Source organism: Pleurodeles waltl, chromosome 7, assembly GCF_031143425.1.
Source record: "Pleurodeles waltl isolate 20211129_DDA chromosome 7, aPleWal1.hap1.20221129, whole genome shotgun sequence".
NCBI classification, from domain to species: Eukaryota; Metazoa; Chordata; class Amphibia; order Caudata; family Salamandridae; genus Pleurodeles; species Pleurodeles waltl.
Window position 1 is genome coordinate 1,148,340,252 of NC_090446.1, and position 18,131 is coordinate 1,148,358,382.

The 18,131-nt window shown below is 43.5% G+C and overlaps 1 protein-coding gene across 6 annotated transcripts in view; it reads right to left on the reverse strand.

Annotated features, from left to right (window-relative positions):
• The window catches only part of RHBDF2 (rhomboid 5 homolog 2), a 339,409-nt gene that overhangs the window by 43,040 nt on the left and 278,238 nt on the right, over window positions 1–18,131 (reverse strand). For all 6 annotated transcript variants that reach the window (XM_069200232.1, XM_069200228.1, XM_069200230.1 and 3 more), the window contains 4 exons: window positions 16,247–16,350; window positions 15,328–15,391; window positions 14,734–14,828; window positions 11,245–11,320 (listed from right to left, as the gene is read on the reverse strand). In XM_069200232.1, coding sequence (XP_069056333.1) covers window positions 11,245–11,320; window positions 14,734–14,828; window positions 15,328–15,391; window positions 16,247–16,350 — 339 coding nt within the window. The remainder of the gene's footprint in view (window positions 1–11,244; window positions 11,321–14,733; window positions 14,829–15,327; window positions 15,392–16,246; window positions 16,351–18,131) is intronic.

Here is an 18,131-nt window from a genome sequence, read left to right on the forward strand (position 1 = left end):
GAGGGGACCCTATGTGTAAGGGAAGGTGATGGGTCACAAGGTTTCATTTTTGGATGATACAGGAGCTACACACTCTACAGTCAGAAGTGCAGAGGTTCCGAAATTACCACTTTCGGGGCGTACTATAAAGGTGGTAGGAGTAGCGAATCAGCTCCTGACAAATCAGATTACAGATCCGGTCCCGGTTGAAATTGGTACCTTTCAGGGATTGCACAGGTTTGCAGTCTGTGATTCAAGTCTCATATCCCTACTGGGAAGAGACTTGCTGTGTAAGACGAGGTGTTTGATCACCTGTTCCAATGAAGGAACTGAAGTGCAGACAAACAGTGATGATGAAGGGGGATGAAGGTCAGATCTCAGAACCTGAGACGGAGACCACATATGAGGAGTACCCTTTGATAAGCTTCTTCCCGATGTTCACAGTGACCGATTTGCCAACAGAATTACAGGGAACAGTGACAGAGAAAGTGTGGGACTTGACAGGAAAGGAAGTGGGATTGATAAAAGGAGTAGAACCAGTCAAAGTAGATGTGAAGCCAAATGCCGTGTTTCCCCAGGTACCGCAGTACCACATGGCACAAGATGTCCTTATACAGGTGACACAGATAATTGCCGATTTTGTGAAGCAGGGGGTCCTAAAAGAAGTGATGAGCAGTCCATGTAATTCATCAATAATGGGATTGTGGGAAAGTCCGAATTGTCCAAGATCTGAGGAAATTTAATGAGATAGTGGTAAAATGTTGCCCCATAGTGCCAAATCCAGCCGTGATCATGTTTCAGGTTCAATGTGACGCGGAGTGGTTCACAGTCGTGGACCTGTCTCAAGCGTTCTTTTCTGTGCCTCTCCATGAGGATAGCCAATTTCTCTTCAGTTTCAAATTCTTGGACAAGGTTTACAGTTGGTGTTGAATTCCTCAAGGGTTTTCGGAATCTCCTTCCATCTTCAATCAGATATTGAAGAAGGACTTGGAGTCATTGGAACTGCCTTTTAATTCGACTCTAGTGCAGTATATTGATGATTTGTTGATTGCGTCCAAAACAAAAGATGACTGTAGGTACAATACTATTGCCTTACTGAATCATTTGGGAAAGAACGGACAAAGTGTCCCCAAAGAAACTGCAGTACTGTCAGAAAGAAGTGAAGTACTTAGGCCATCTGATTGAGAAGGGATCAAGGAAAATATCCAAAGAAAGAGTGACAGCCATACTGCAGATGAATCCCCTGGCATCCAAGAGAGACGTTAGGATGTTTTGGGGAATGGTGGGCTACTGTCGCCAGTGGATTCCCAACCTCTCGATTATCTCTAAGCCTTTGGTGAGGTTGACTGTCAAGGAGGTTAAGGATGGCCCAGATACCATGACTATGTCCGAGAAAGAGATGAGGGCATTCATTGAACTGAGAGAATGTATGTGTAGGGCTCCAGCTTTAGGTATGCCTGATTACACGTAGCCTTTTGTCCTGGTGGGTCATGAACGTGATGCTTATTTTGTCTGTCCTGACACAGGTCCATGGAGGTGCAAACCGCCCAGTAGCCTATTTTTCAGCTACTTTGGACCCAGTTGCAGCAGCCTTACCTGGTTGTCTGCGTGCAGTTGCAGCAGCTGGTCAAAGCCTCACTCAATGTGAAGGTATAGTGATGGGACATCCCCTAACAGTTATGGTCCCACACTCAGTCAAAATACTACTCACTCAAACCAAGACGCAGCACATGACAACTGCCCGCATGACCAAATACGAAACGATTATACTGGCGTCACCCAACGTGTCTTTGAAACGCTGTACTGTGTTAAACCCGGCAACTTTGCTTCCTAATGAGAATACAGATGTTGATGATGCTGAGGAAGTAGAACATGATTGTCTTGAGGTAACAGAACTGTGCACCAAACCGAGACCGGACATTAAAGATACTCAATTGGAGGAAAATGATTACATTATCTTTGTTGATGGTTCATGCCTGAGAGACTCAGTGGGAGTACTGAGAGTGGGATATGCTGTGTGTACAATCACTAGTATCCTAGAAGCATCTTGGCTCTCGAGAGTATACTCTGCTCAAGTGGCTGAATTGGTTGCTCTTACTAGGGCAATGCATGCTGCTGACAAATTGGAAGTGACTATCTATACTGACAGCAGATACGGATTTGGAATTGCCCATGATTTTGGCCAGCTATGGTCACGCAGGGGTTTCATGACCTCTTCTGGTTCTCCAGTGAAAAATGGTGAAAAAATCAAGGAGTTGTTCCATGCGATTCTGTTACCTCTTGAAATTGCCGTGGTGAAATGCAGCGCTTATGTGAAATCACAAGACTGTGTCAATGGGAAATGGATATGCAGATCAAGTTGCAAGGTTTTGTGCATTGAACTGTATATCGTTCAAGGATCAGTGGGAATTGTTACCTGAAACAGAGAATGAGACATGCACAGGTTATGCATTGAGGGTAGTTGACACATTGGAAGAGTTAAAATTGTTGCAGGGACGTGCCAGCAAAGAGGAGAAACGTTCTTGTCTTAAAATGCAATGTGTACAAAGACCTGATGATTTGTGGGTTTTAGATGAGGGGAAAATGGTTTTGCCAAACAGTCTCTTGTCACAGTTTGCAAGGTTTTACCATGGTCAAGCACATATTGGGAGAGATGCCATGATCAGGTTGTGCAAAGTCGATTGGTTCAATCCAAAATTCAGGCAAGCTGCGGAAGTAATCTGTCACATGTGCATCATCTGTCAGCAGATGAATGAGGGGAAAGGGACTGTGGTGAATTTGAGCCACATTGGGAGAGCAGGAGGTCCATTCAGCAGGATGCAGATGGATTTTATTGAAATGCCTGTGTGTGGAGGCTTGAGGTACGTGTTGGTGATTGTGTGCATTTTTAGCCACTGGATTGAAACTTACCCTACACGTAGGAATGACAGTCTCACAGTAGCGAAGTTGTTGCTTAGGGAATTGATACCACGTTTCGGGTTCCCGATCTCTTTAGAATCAGATAGAGGAAGTCACTTCAACAATGAGGTGGTTAAGCTGTTGTGTGCCACACTGAACATTGAACAGAAGTTGCATTGTAGCTACCGTCCTGAAGCCTCAGGGCTAGTGGAGCAGATGAACGGTACCTTGAAATCGAGAATGGCAAAAATGTGCGCAGCTACAAATTTGAAGTGGCCAGATGCATTGCCTTTAGTGCTAATGTCAATGAGAAATACACCTAACAAGAAAACAGGACTGTCCTCATGAAATTCTCATGGGCCGAGCTATGAGATTGCCCGCAGTGCCTGCAAATGCTCTTGTGAATATCACGGATGATATGGTGTTGGACTACTGCAAGGGTCTGGCTGGCGTGGTCCGCTCTTTCTCTCACCAGGTGGAAGCAACCACACTGTCACCGATAAATGATTCAGGTCACAATCTAAAAGCCGGTGACTGGGTTATGTCAAGAAACACATGAGGAAGTCGTGTTTGGAGCCACGTTGGAAGGGGCCGTATCAAGTGATACGGACGACTACTACTGCTGTGAAATGCGCGGGAATTCCAAACTGGATCCATGCCAGTCACACAAAGAAGGTGACGTGTCCAACTGATGAGGAACTTGAGTTGTTAAAAATAACAGCTACAGAAAAGGAAGTCTCAGGGACGGAGAGTAATCAAAAGGAAACAGACTGAAGGAAAGCCCGTTGAGGACGGCTTGGTCACTCAACCAGTAAACAAGATCCAGAAGGGTGAAGGTGAGCCTATCTCAACTGAGGCACCAGGAGGACCATCCCAAAGAGAGGTTCTCCCAGAAGCAGACGGATACGGGTTTGAAGTTGAACCCCTGACAGACCCGGAAGGCGAAGGAGGTGAAACAGAGGGAAGTCGAAGTGTTCCAACTCCTCCTGAGCCACTTGCAGATCCATCAAGAGAAAACACCATAGCACAAGAGAAGGGCATTGATCAGCATCCTGAAAAGCCGAGCGGTAGGAAACCACTTAAAGGAGATAAATGGCCAGAGCCACAAGCTGCGAAAGAGAAAGTGGCCATAAATGAAACGATAGAGGAAGAGGTTGATACTACAAGGAAAGAAGATCACAGTGAGGGAGAGTTGCAGGGTGATCACAAACTGAAAAGAAAGAGAGTTGCAAACAGAAGGTACTCAGGTCCTGAATCAGCTTATGCAATGACAGCCGAGTTGCAACAAGAGTTTTTGGCGTTCTGTTTTGATCGTGAAGTTCCAGGTCAATATTATGGCACCTGAAGTTGGCAATTAATAAAATGAGACTGTGTTAAGCTGAAATTGAATAAAGGGGAAACCTGAGAAAATAAACGAATGAAATTACCGGATGTGACACTGTTAACCTGAATTGACTTTGAAAAACGATTGTGACAAGCTGCTAACCCGATTCGACAAAGACCCTGGAGTGAATGAGAAAGCTGTAAATACTTGCTGAAGAAAGACTTTGCTTAGCTTTGCAGAGGAAAGGGGAGTTATTAACCATCCTCACATTAGTTGTTTGTTTATAGTACTTTACTTTCTGATTCTCTACAGATCATGCCTAGGTTAGGAGATGACGTTGAGGGGAATAAGCGTTGTAAATATTTGGGTGGTGCTTTGGCTGTTGTATGTGTGATATTCGTTATAGCTATATTTGTAGAAATGCGTTTGGTGGATGAGAGTGAAGCTAACAATGCTATGGTTTCTGAGACTACTACATTAACACCGTGGGATAGATTTGAGCAGGATGCGAAGTATTTGCATGGCGAGAGTAATGCAAAGGGGGAGCTGTCTACTAACGTTTTTGATCGCCTGCTGTGTGAGTATGTTGACACTATGGATACGAAGGCTTGTTATGTGTGTACACAAATTCCCCTTTCAGTCCAGGAGGGAGTTACCTATCACAGCTTTCCATTAACGTATGGGATTAGTTGTAGTCTGCTACTAACATGTTTTTATAATCAAGAAGAAGTGCAATATTTTTATTCGAATTATGATTTAGTGTTTTCGTATGCACCTATTATAGAAGATTTAAATAGTGTAGCTAAATATTATGCCATAAAACTGGTTAAGGGTTTCTTCGAGCCTAGAATGACAATTAGTACATCATATGCGCACCGCAATAATTTGACATGCTTGCTTACACCTGTAGAAAAGAGCTTTTTAGATCACACTGAAGACAGAAGGAGGGTTTTAAAGGGGAAATTAGAAAAGGGCTTGCAGCAACGAACATTCCTTAGTAATAGCAATAATGGGGTTAGGGAACAAGGGAAGCTAGCTTTAGATGCGAAACATGTAGGTAAGCTTTGCATTACACGACCTAAGTCATATTATGATAATGTGTTTGTGGGAATGAGTGAGTGTAAGCATGTGTTTTTGTTTCAGAATAAATGGACTTTCATGCTGAATGGAATGGATCAAGCGATCCCAGGGGTCTATTATATTTGTGGACTTAGTGGTTTTTACCGTCTTCCTAAGGGATGGTATGGGACACGTTATTTGGGAATAGTTTTTCCAAAGATCTATCAACTAGATGATTTAAAGAAGTTTCCGAAAGTGACGGAATTACTTCGTGCTAGACAAAAGAGAGAAACTGCTGCTGGTGTAGTAGGAGATATATTTGGAGCAATAATTCCTTCAGTGGGAGTTGTTTTGAACTCTGTAAAGATTTGAAAGTTGTCTACTATTGTGGATAACATGCTGACAAACTTTACAGGGGCTATACTCCTGATGGATACCGAACTTGCTGCGGAGAGGGCTATGACTCTTCAAAATAGGCTTGCTTTAGACATTCTTTTAGCGAAAAGTGGCGGAGTCTGTAAGATACTTAATGAGCGCCACTGTTGTGCCTATATACCAGATAATAGTAGTGAGATTAGAAGTATGCTTACTAACCTAACACGAGATAGTGCAGATTTGAAGGAACTGAAAGAACCAGGAGTCTGGGAAAAGGTTGGAGAAGGATTTGCACGTGTGGGAAGCTGGGTTAGTGGTCTTTGGCATGGGTTCCTGGGAAAACTAATACAGGGAATAGTAATTGTTTTGGGTTGTTTGTTTGGACTATGGATATTGAGCAAATGTATCAAAAGGGTTAAAACTAGATGAGCAAAACATAAAGAGAGGAGGGAAGACAAGAAAAGAGACAAAATGTTCAGAACAAGGTATGAAAAGGCGAAACAGAAAGAAGAAATCGAAATGAGGGAATTGAAAAAGTAAAGATTGTTAAGGAATAAATTTGTGTGATGACAAGTGCCAGAGGAGGGATTGTTGGAGTGTAGTTTTTATAATCAGAGTTAACAATGAAATGTTTGCAAATGAATGCCTAATGATGCCGCATAGAAAATGTATTGCTGTGTTTCACTAAACGTGCGTTTGGAATTAGCCCACGGGGAGTGGCACCAATGTATATGATGTTAAATTAAATTGACTAATAATGGATTATTGATGTACTAATGTGTGGTTCTGTATTAGCATTAAGAGTTATATGTTAAGATTTTTGCTAAATTAATTAATAGGCCTTAGTTAGCATGAGTCAGGGCCTAGCTGCCCGGTTTCATATTAAACATGTTTTTCTAACGTGCAATGTGCTGACTTGTTGAAGGACATGTAGCCGTACTTTTCCAGAAGCCAGAAGATGTGTGTAGCCGTAGTAAATTCTTTCTCATGAGACTTGACTTGCTCAAAGAGACATTCTTGCTGAATGCAACAGTTTTAAACTTGCAACAGGTACAAGGTCGCCTGAACTGGTAAAGACAATTGAACTACTGACTGAGCCTGGGAGAGTAAAAACTCGTACCTGACATTCTACCCGTTGGAGACGTCAATTACAGGAGCCAATAAACTGTGTTAGAACTGTTCTAAGGTGACAATCTTAATAAGGTGACGAGTAAACCATTGGATGAAGATAAGGGTGCACCAAAATTTGCCCAATTGGAAATCAGGGGACTGTACAACAAGATCGATATAATTCTTGGACACGAGGAGAAATCAGCCGTTATGTGTCTTTTTGTTATTACCCAGCCACTTTGTCACTTTGACTTTGCTGTTTGATTCTTCGAACCATCCTTACTTTGCCTTGCCCTATCTATACCTTTCCTCCTTATGAGGGAGGTATTCCTTATTGCCCAGTCTTGCTGAACTTTGCTGTGCTTCCTGGCTGATAGCGAATCAACTGATGTCCTGAGGACGAAGACTGACTCTGTATGCTGACCCATTACGGAGGGTAACTATATGATGATGACATTGTAATTGTCTGTTTGCCTTTCCATCCTAGGTACCAACTGCTTCTTTTGATAGAGACCTTAGTTAGATGTTTTCTAAATTTGTGTTGCTAAATTGTTTTGCATGAAGCCCAACATGCTAATGCTAATTCGAGGTTAGTCAAGGAGTTCACTAAAACGGACGCAAATAGACAAATGACTGATACAATGCTTCGTTGAATAATGCGCTAATGATACTCTGCTAAAGTTAATCCATGTTGACGTCCTGCTTTGTTCTAATGTTTATGATTTTTGCAGTGCTGAAATCTTATTCGAGTTGTCATATTATAACAGTGTTGATGTGTTTTATGGTTTTGAGACTAATAAACTTGCTAGTAGATTGTAACCAATAGGGAATAAATATCATAACCCTTATAAATTCTGTGTGGTTATTCATGACTGGAAGGACATGGTGTGTCCCGATTCTCATTAATGTCATTATTTAGATTGAATCGATTTGTTATGGTGAATATCGATGATGTTATTGATCTATTGATTGGTATGTTGATTAATTGTCTCGTCCTAAGGTGTCTTCAATCAGGGTCAAAAAGGTCATTGGCCTAAAACGAGTCCCAGTCTAAGTTATCTGGTAAGGGACACGTTATCAAGGGTCAGGTCTCAACCACAGAAGGGTCTATGCACGTTTGTGTTTATTTTCAAGTGCTGTTCATGTCCTATGTGTGTCAAAAGCCATAGGTATGACTGCACAATCCGTTTATTGTATGGTATTTCTCAGTCATAGTGCACCAGAGTTAGAAACCCTTTACCACCACATGGAGTAAGCTCTGACTGCTCAACATAGTCACCTTTAGAGAATAAGTTGTTCAAAAACATAACTTGGGTCCATACCTGCCACACTGGAATACCAGTGTTAAATAAATAGGCTCACCACAGATAACATTCACATCCAGAGAGAAGAGCGAGATAAGGGAGAAGAGGGAGATACCCAGAGAAAGGTCTAATGACATGTTAATCAACAATCACCTTCTTTAAAACATGCAAATATGTATCAGAACAGTGTAGGCCTCCAGCTAAGTGATTTTCCCAGCAAAGCAACATTAGGTAATAAACTACGTAACTTCATTTCATTTAACTTCCTTTGGCATATTTCCAAAATGTATTCATAAAAGCAAACAAGAACGTTGTGCTCAAACTTTGGCATTGCCCAAGAATTTTAATGACCGTGGAATATGTGATCTTAGCGAATGCCACTCTATATTGGCCATTGTTCCAAATCAACTCCACTACTAGGGTGACTAGTGAGCCTAAAAAAAACTTTGCAGGAAGGTATTTGGGCAGGTTGGCTAAGTAGTAAAGTAGGCGAGGGAGCATTACCTTCTTTGATAGGGCAATTTTGCCCATCACAGAGAGAGCCAACATCCTCTAAAATGACACCTGGCTTCCAAGAGCTGCAACGGTGCATGTTTCATTTCCGTCCAGTAAATCTCTGTAGTCATGGTAAATGGGTATACACAGATATCTCAAAGTGTGTTGTTGCCAATAGATAGTGCTACCTCCCAATTCCATCTCCAAGGCTGCGAGGCTTAAGGGAACAAGGCAAGATCCCTACCAGTTGACAGTGGAGTCAGAAATTTTACTAAACACCTCAAGGCTGTGATATCTGCGTGGTCCCTTGTGACATTCTTCAGTTACAGAAGCATGTTTTCTGCATGGAGGGAGGCAACAAGTGTTCAATCTCCCAAAAAGAATACCGCATGTTCTTCCCTCAAGGCAAGGGGTGTGCGTAGCGTAGTTGAATAATTTTCAGAATGTAGTTGCCCAATCCCAGCCAGGAAGCAATTAAAAGTTGGGAATCCCAGCTAAGAGAATCAAATGCCTTTCCTATTTCAGGCACTAGACAGGCCGCACTTTCAAAGGCATGTGGTGCAAATTCCATCACATGAAATAGGGGCTGAATGTTCAAGGCTGTGCTCTCTCTGGTACGAAGCCATTCGGGTCAGGGTGAACAAGCTGGGAATGTAGAAGGAGCAATCTATCTGCTAGAATCCTGCTCAATCTTTTAATCCATATTAAAGATTGCAAGCATCCAGTAAGATTCCAGCTTAGAGGCTTCCCTGCCTGGCTTCAGGACAGAGACCAGTAGATTCTTGTGTCATTGAATGCCTCTGTCCACGCAGACAGTTCTCCGTAGAAGGTAGGGGGACCAAAGGCGAGGCCACTTTCACGTGGCTCATTTTCAAATGTTGTGGCAAGGTATGGGGTCTCCACTGTTCAGGGTCAGCTGGCTTCACAGTCCATAGTGGTGGCCCAAGGTTTTGCCAGCAGTGGCCCGCATACACATTAATGTGGGGAGAAGGACGCAGGTAGCTCACGTTTGTTAGGGAGCGATGTAGCTGTGGCAAGTTTTAATCTGCTGCGGGGGTTGCCTCACCAGAGCTGGACTCCCAAGATTCCTCTTCCACCGTAGCCCCAGCAGTGAGCTACTCAAGAAGTCCCTTCCTCCTGGCTCCCCCACCAAATGTGTCCATTTTGTGAGATGAGCGGTACCCCTCCTTCAATTTTTCCCCTCCGCCATGTGCTACAAATGAAGGCAGAAGGGCCAAGGTGATGTGGCACGAGGTACCTGCTGCACTAGGCCTGCCTGAGGTGGGAGTGGCATTGCCACAGTGACGCAGCCATAAGAGGGGTCACAAAACAGTAATGTGTCACCGATTACCTTCATCCACTGCTGCGGCCACATGCTAAGCTGGGGCCAACAGACCATTAACAGGGTCCGCATAAGGGTCTCCGAGAATGTTAAGTCGCTGCTGCACCTTTGTGCTGGTCAAGGGGACTCTATGTGGTCCGCAGGCCCGACTCAGTGGCGCAAGCCTGGGAGGCCGCAGGATTCACTGCAACGCCACAAGGGCTTTGCTGCTACAGTGGCTCTTCCCCTAGCACAGGATGGAGAAGTGGCCTCAGATGTGTACAGTTAAGCAGGACAGAGCACCACACAACGATTTACAGTGGATTAAGGGCTAGAGCAGTGGAGGAAGCAATTAAACATCCGCCATCTTAGCCCTTGTAGCCATGCCCCCCTCAAAACCAATACATTTGTAGCATTCTGTTCGCCTCTTTTGTTCCATTACCTAGGAAATGTAGAAAAGCCATAGTAAGAGGTAAGATGTTTCAGTTGATAACCACAGAGTAAGACTGGCCATAGCATAATTTTTTTTTTTTTTTTTTTTTTTTTAAATTGTACCACTGTATCATGTAAGTACTACAAAACATTTTGAGGTTCAAATTTCAACCACAGAAGCGACTATATGCCCTATATGTGCAGAAAGACCATTTATTGTCAAAAGCCATAGCTGTAACTCCACATTCCGTTTATGGTAGGATTACTCTGTTATACTGCAGCAGAGTTAAAAACCCTCTATCACCACGTGGGGAAAGTTCTAACTGCTCAGCAACGCCACTTTTAGAGAATATGTTGTTCAAAAGACATAACTTGGATGCAGTGGGGTGGAAACATACCCGAGACACTGGAATAGTAGTGGTAACTGAGTGGGGCACCACAGATATCACCTACATCCAGGGAGAAGAGGGAGATGCCCAGCGAAGGGTGTAACGACATGGTAATCAACCATCAACTTCTTTAAAACATGCAAATATGTATCAAAACTGTGAAGTCCTCTGGCCAAGTGATTTTACCAGCAAAGCAACATTTGTTAATAAATTATTTAACTTCATTTCTTTTAACTTCCTTCAACATATGTCCAAAACATATTAATAAAAGCAAACTCTGTTAATTTAAGAAGTGTTACATTTTTCAAGGCTGTCAGTGAAGTAAGTGACAAACTGACTCAATAACTAATTCTGCTTAGGAGGAAAATAGGACGCGGACGGCAGTAAAGCAAGTATATAAGAGAAAGAACTTGGCACAGCGAGATGTGAAGTCATTAAGCACATGCAATATTTTAGGAGTGGTAAGGAAAAGACTTGTGCCACCAATTAATCTCATTAAGGAAACTTGAGAATGCAAGTGTCCTAGAAGAATCCAGCATCCACTTTTCAATACTTCACCTGTGAACAAAGTGTCGCCTCCTCATGGAAGTAGCCGTGCATGAAGTCACAGTATTCCCTCGTCGAGATCTCACAACTAGAATAGAAGGTGGAGAGAGGGAGGCGAAAAAGGCCAAGACAGACAGAGTGGGTATCAGGGTGAGAAGGAAGGAGAAAGAAAGTCATCCCAGTTATTTAACAGCTCATGCTCCATCTCAACTCCAATAAACGGACATACATTGAACACCCGGCCTTGAGCTCCTAGTTAAGAACCATTCTAAGAATTCATTGAAGATACATTTTGTATACAGAGAAATAAAGTATTCTGCCAAGTAGAAAGAATGTCCCTATACAATCTCGGAATTACACCTCTCTTGGATGAACTCTAACAAAAAGGAACGGACTCCTCACACCTCGACCCACTGAAGTGCAGTTAGCGTCACCTGGCCAGCAGAGGAGAAAGGAACCTAATACACCTCTGGCCCTCTAGTGAGAATTCTCAGTCAAACAGCACTTTCAATAGAAAAATGGCCTAGCATAGCTGTATTTTCTCATTTTTGTAATATCATTTCACCTACATGCCTAAGGGTAGCATATTCTCATTGCCTTAGACTTAGCGCCTTCCTACGGAATGCCTGGTTCAAAGGCAAATCCTCTTATGACTTTAGTATGCAGAAGACAACGTGGCCTAACACGAAGATGAAGGTTTCCCTCAAGAGCTCTACTGTCGTCGTTTCGTATCCCACACTCCTAAAAGTCACCCAGGAAGATGGAGCCAGCTGGCAGTATCCTAAAGTCAAAGGATAATTCACTAGGATTCACTTGTATGTGTGAACCCACTCTTAGCATCCCACCAAAGTAAGTGCAATGCCTCCATTTAAGCTAGCCCCTTATATACTGTTGCTCCCGTCTAACTCATCTGCCACAAGCCTCTGTCAAGCTCGTTCCCAAGGCACTTTGAAAAAAGCCCATATCAGAAAGACCAAGCAAGGTAAGTCAGGCCTGGAGGCAGAGTGTAGTACTGTAGAAAAGCAGAATCAAATGGGTGAATTCTGAGTACCATCTTCTCTCCAAAAGTGTGGAACACACTGCATAAAACTCGTGTATTTGCATCTAACAAAAATTATTGATATGCAAGAAGCCTGCATGCTTCTCCAACGTCTGGTTAAACCTACAGTTCAAAACATCGTTTTAATTCTGATATGCATATGTAATGTGCTAAAATAGTGTCGATGTCATGCACACTGTGGCTTTTTTTCGTAGCGATGATTAATGGGATACATCTATCGTGTCTGAAGTATAAAAAATAAAAAAGTGAATTTTGAAGCAGCTCAGAGACCCGAGCCATTATGACAAGTAGGCAAACAAATATAAATATCTGGACAACACACAGTTTGCATAAGAATTGGACTTCCAAATACTGCACAGTTTGTCGCACTCCATAATTACTCCCACAATTTAAACCAGGTTAATTTCGGCAGATCAAACCAGCTGAAATATGCCAGGGGTAAAACGACCAGTGATTACCAAGACATGCTGAATCCTTGCGGTAGGCACCAAGTTCCAAAGTTAAGCTAACTCTAAATATTTACCGGACTCCGTAAACACTTGAGCACCATGGTGCTGGTATTTAACAAAAATACCTCATGCCCCAGTGCCCCACTTTTGAACAAGTCCTAACAAATACTCTAAAGCAAACTTTTTTGAAGCATGACCTAACTATCAGAATGACAAACGGTCACGACCCACCTAGCTTTAATGGGCATGAGGCAGTTGTTTTTTAATGTAATTAAAGCATTGTGAAGTAGCGCACTGACACTTAGAGATAGCCCATTTCCATCAAACTGTGCATTAAATTTGCACAGGCGTACAGTTTTGCTGATAAAACTATATTAAACACAAATGAATGTGTAGAAATCAGGTTTCAGTGCATATTTAGCATTTGTGCATGACCAAGTCTTGATTTGCTTCGATTCTATTAAAGTCTATGTTTTCATCATATTTCAGAATTAGAAAAGCGAAGATGAAGCACATTGTTTTGTAACTGCTGAATGTGTACAGTACATTTATAGGTTTAGATATTTTGTTGTGTGTAAGAAACAAATGACATATTACAGCCTTTCCTTTCACATTCCCTGTAGCCCCAGCAAGATTGTCACATATTCACTTTACTTTCTCTGACTTCAAATGAGGAGTTTGTAAACGCCAATCCCCATGTTAAGAGAATAAGCAGCAAATTGTCAGAAGACATGGCCTGACGTTTGACCTCTGTCTTTAAAACATAGCAAATGTGGCAAGATAAATACAGAATTTAACGGTATCTCCATTTATTGTTTGGACTTTATGACCCTCAAAACAATTGGCTTGCGACTGAGCCACATTTTGGGAAACAATGTTCTAACCGTACACTATACATATTTCAACTCCCATGGTCTTAACCTTTAGAGCATAATGTGCAGGTCTGTAATTCATCTTAATGTTTGTATAATTAGCTGTCTAATATAGTCTCTATGCCCACATTATCACAATTACACTAGCTGATACCTAATGCTTTGTAAAGATACCTTACTTACTATTCAGATGAAGAAAGGAAATAACTTCAAGCCAGAGGCCATACACATACTTAGCCCACTATAAAACAATGTTAATAAAGAGATGATGGGAAGGGTGGTTGGCTGTTAGTTGGTCTTGGATAGAATAGGTCAAGGACTGATCCTCTTCTTACTGCTGCTACATGAGGTCAAATCTACAGCTGACCTAGGCTAATTCTGCCCTATCTGCAGCAGAAGCTACTTCGGTATCAAGTCTCCAGCCAATCATCCACATTCAGAGTTTGTTGGAGGGAAGATGATGAACACATGATTGGCTCTGCCTTATGCAATGGATCAATCTGAGGACCTCTGATGGCTCTACCCCACTAGACGCTAGTTGCATTAAAGATGGTGAAATCTATGGATCACTCTACTCAAAGCAGCAAGAGCTGTCTGGGGAGGATGAGTGATGGGCAAGCATTTGCAAATACCAACCCTGTAACCTGAGAGTTGGTTTAGAGATGCAGAACCTACAGCTGACCTCACCGTATGTAGTGGGAGCTTTGTCAGTGATAATTACCATTAAGTATAACCTTGGGTTAACCTTGCCCTATGCTGAGGGAGCTCGATGGGAATAGTGAGACTAGAGTGGACCTGGATGTCTCCTTGAAGTGCAACAGGATCTGCATTAGTGATAGTACATCTTACGGCCCCCATGAAGTCGGAACTATCCAACTGTAGATATAATCTAGAGGTCACTTGTCCTGATGATGTGCAAGCTGCTTTAGATGTAGAGATCAGGATGACCCTTACTATTCTCCCTTTCCTGAGCGGCGCTCTTGCACCACCACACCGAAGCAAAATTCTGCATTAGTTCTATCATCAGCAGGAAGACCATATAGCCCGTTTCAGGGAGTGGAGGGTGTTTTTAAAAGATGTCATCATTCACAATCTGAACTCCCATTTTCCAGTTTCTTACCTGCCCTTGGTCCCGATACAGCATGGCCGCCCTGTGATGTCACAGTCCATGTGCATCAAACCTGTGAGATTTTTTTTTGGCTCATAAGTGCAAATCTGGAGAAAAGGAAATGGAGTAAAAAATTTAAATAAAAAAAAATAAAAAATAGAAGGTTAACTGAAATGGCTTTGTGATTTGGAGTGGCTATGACCGGCAGATAGGTTGGTAAGGGTACAGGTGGCTGTTTGTTACGATACAACAAACCTATTATCCTAATTGTAGGAAATGGGAATATTTTTTGACAATTGAGATTCTCTACAATGCTGACTGAAGAAATAGCTGATGGCCCTGCATGGACTGCACTGACAGTTTGGCTAACATATGGCAGTTTCAGCAGAATGTCAATCTTATCTCTGGAAGACAGGTATGAAGAGGGCAGTAAGTCACATCAGGCTGGTACATTCAGTGAAGGAAGAGTACAAGATCAGAGTGAAGCTGACTCTTGTAAAGGTGGTTTCAGGAGGTGTGGACTACTGTAGGAAATGGTACTACATGATAAGCGGCAGAATGTATGATGCAGAAAGATGTCCCTGGTACTAGTCATTGCAACCTTACCGGCCACTTGGTGATGTCATCTTCCCAGACATGCGGGGCAATTGAGGCCGGCTCCTCGCAGGTCCTGAAAGTGAAAGTCACTCTCAGTAATAAATGAGAACACAATGCCAGCCGTCTAGCATACACCCCCTCCCAGGCTTTACCAACTGATCTGAGAATCTCCTAACGAAAATTGCTTCCAAGTGCTGCACTCCTTTCTATCCTTTAACTGCCCAATTCATCCTGTAACTCCTCCTACAGCTAGAACTGCGCCATATTGTTTCTTACTCTATCCGATCCTCTACAGAGGCCTTTATTCTGTCCCATACCCACTGTATCTTGATTCCACTGGTGGCCAAATCCTTTCAAAACACATTCAACCACTATTTCTCCTGATTCCACAAGGGCTCTGTCCCGTTATTACACCTGGTCACTCATACCTTATCCCTTAAAATTGACTCCACCACCTCAGCCGCCATTCTCTATACAGCTAGAAATGCCTTGAGCCTCACTTATTTTCCGAAACTCTATAACTTACTCCAACTAGTCCCTATCCCCTACAACTGTGCCAGCTCATCCACAATATATGCTATAAATTCCTCCTGTCTTCACATTTTCCATTTTTAGCTTCTGTGCACCTCCTGTCTTACCCCTTCACATTTCTCACTACACAATCCCCTCATATTTACGTCTATTGCATTGGCTCACTATATCCTCTACCTAAGACCCTTTAACTACCACCAACCTTTCTCTGTAATGGCTCTACTCCCCTCCAAGGCTCTTACATTGTCCTCGTTCCTATTAACCACAGGAGGCCAGCCGTAGCATACTCTGCGCCACTCATCTCAACTTAAAAAACACAAGTTCCTTGAAGAACAGAGCTGATTCATCATCTGACAGTCTGCATCTCTGGTGAGAGAGCATATAAAGGGTGGCTCACCTGGGGTCTTGGTGACATACAGCTCCGGACTGCCGTCTTTCTGTTGTAGATTCCCTGAGTGGAGCATTAAAATCTGGCCATTTTACGAAGGTTGCCAAAGTCTCCTGCAGTAGAGAGAAGCAGAGGTTCATCTCACAAGCATTTTTCCCTTTTCCTAACTGAAATGCGCTGCGCTCAACTCAATCTCATCACCAATCCTACAAACTTCCCAATAACTAGCAGTTCATCCTATCTTCTTCACACGGACCAGATCCAAATATGTTTCCATTGTTCCACTGCAACACCCAGCCACCAAATGTTGTGTTTCAGCTTCAGCGAATAACATATTGGCGATCTGTAAATGTGTGTTTGGGGTAACTAGGGAAGGATCACAAATCGATACCCTCAAATGGCACGTAGAAAGCCGTTTGATGTTCCACGATGGCAGAAATGTACAATTTCAACTCTTTCTCACAGACCGATGACTAGAAGTCACACAGTGGGCTCCGGAACTGCACAGTAAGTTAATTTAAACTTGTGCCTTAAGCATAGGAATTCCACCGGAAAATCAAAGACAAACACGACAGCTTCGGACACCAAGACCCTCCGAGCCCTTCAACAACTCCCCAGATCCATCCCATTGAACCACCACAGACTCTACACCACTGGACCACCCTCACCACAGACGAGATCCGCACCATCATGAGCAGCATCCACTTGGAAGCCCCTATGGACCCCTGTCCTCACCACATTTTTAATAATGCCAACACATCCATCGCACCCGAGCTCTGACACACCCTGAACTGTTCCAAGGTGACAGCCACTTTCCCAGAACACTGGAGGTATGCAGAGATCCGCCTGCTCTTGAAGAAACACACAGCCGGCCCCCTGGACCTCAAGAATTACTGTCCCATCTCTCTACTGCCTTTCCCAGCCAAGGTCATCAAAAAAGCCTCCAACACTCAGCTCTGTAAGCACATCGAGGACAACAACATCCTAGACACCTCTCAATCAGGCTTCAGGGAGAATCACAACACAGAGAGTGCCCTCCTCATCGCCAGATAACATCCGCTCAACTCCTCATCAGTGGCCATACAGCAGCCCTCACCCTACTGGATCTATCGACCACCTTCGACACAGTCTCACACTCTGCTCCAGGCTCCACGCAGCCAACATCTGCGGAAAGGCCCTAAAATGGATTTTCTCCTTCCTGTCTGGCCGAACACAGAGTCAGGCTTCCACCTTACCTGTCAGAACCTACGGAGATCAGCTGCAGAGACCCATAGTGCTCCTCCCTGAGCCCCACACTCTTCAACGTCTACATGGCCCCACTCGCTACCATCGTCAGGGACCACCGATAGAACATCGTCTCCTAAACCGAGCTAATCATCTCACTGACCAAAAAACCCACTACTGCCAAGAAGAACTTCCACAACGGGATGGAAGCCGTCACCGCCTGGATTAAGGACAGCTGCCTTAAGCTCAGCTACGAGACAACTCCTGGTGGCCATCGACGCTCGGCACCCCCCACCCCAACAAGCCATGCACGCAACCTCTCCGTCATCCTGGACTCATTGCTCACCATGACCCACCAAGTCAACTCAGTGACATCCTCCTGCTTTCACACATTCTGACTTCTCCAGAAGATCTACAAATGGATCCCAAAGGACTGCTGCAAAACTGTAACCTATGCCCTGGTTACCAGCAGACTCGACTATGGAAACACCCTCTATGCCGTTACCACCCAGAAGAACCTCAAGAAATTACATCACATCCACAACGCCTCCGCCCGACTCAACCTTGACATTCCCCGCCACAAACATATTGCCAGTAACCTAAGGGACCTTCACTGGCTCCCTATGGAGAAGAGAATTAACTTCAAGGCACTTTACGACCTAGGATCCAC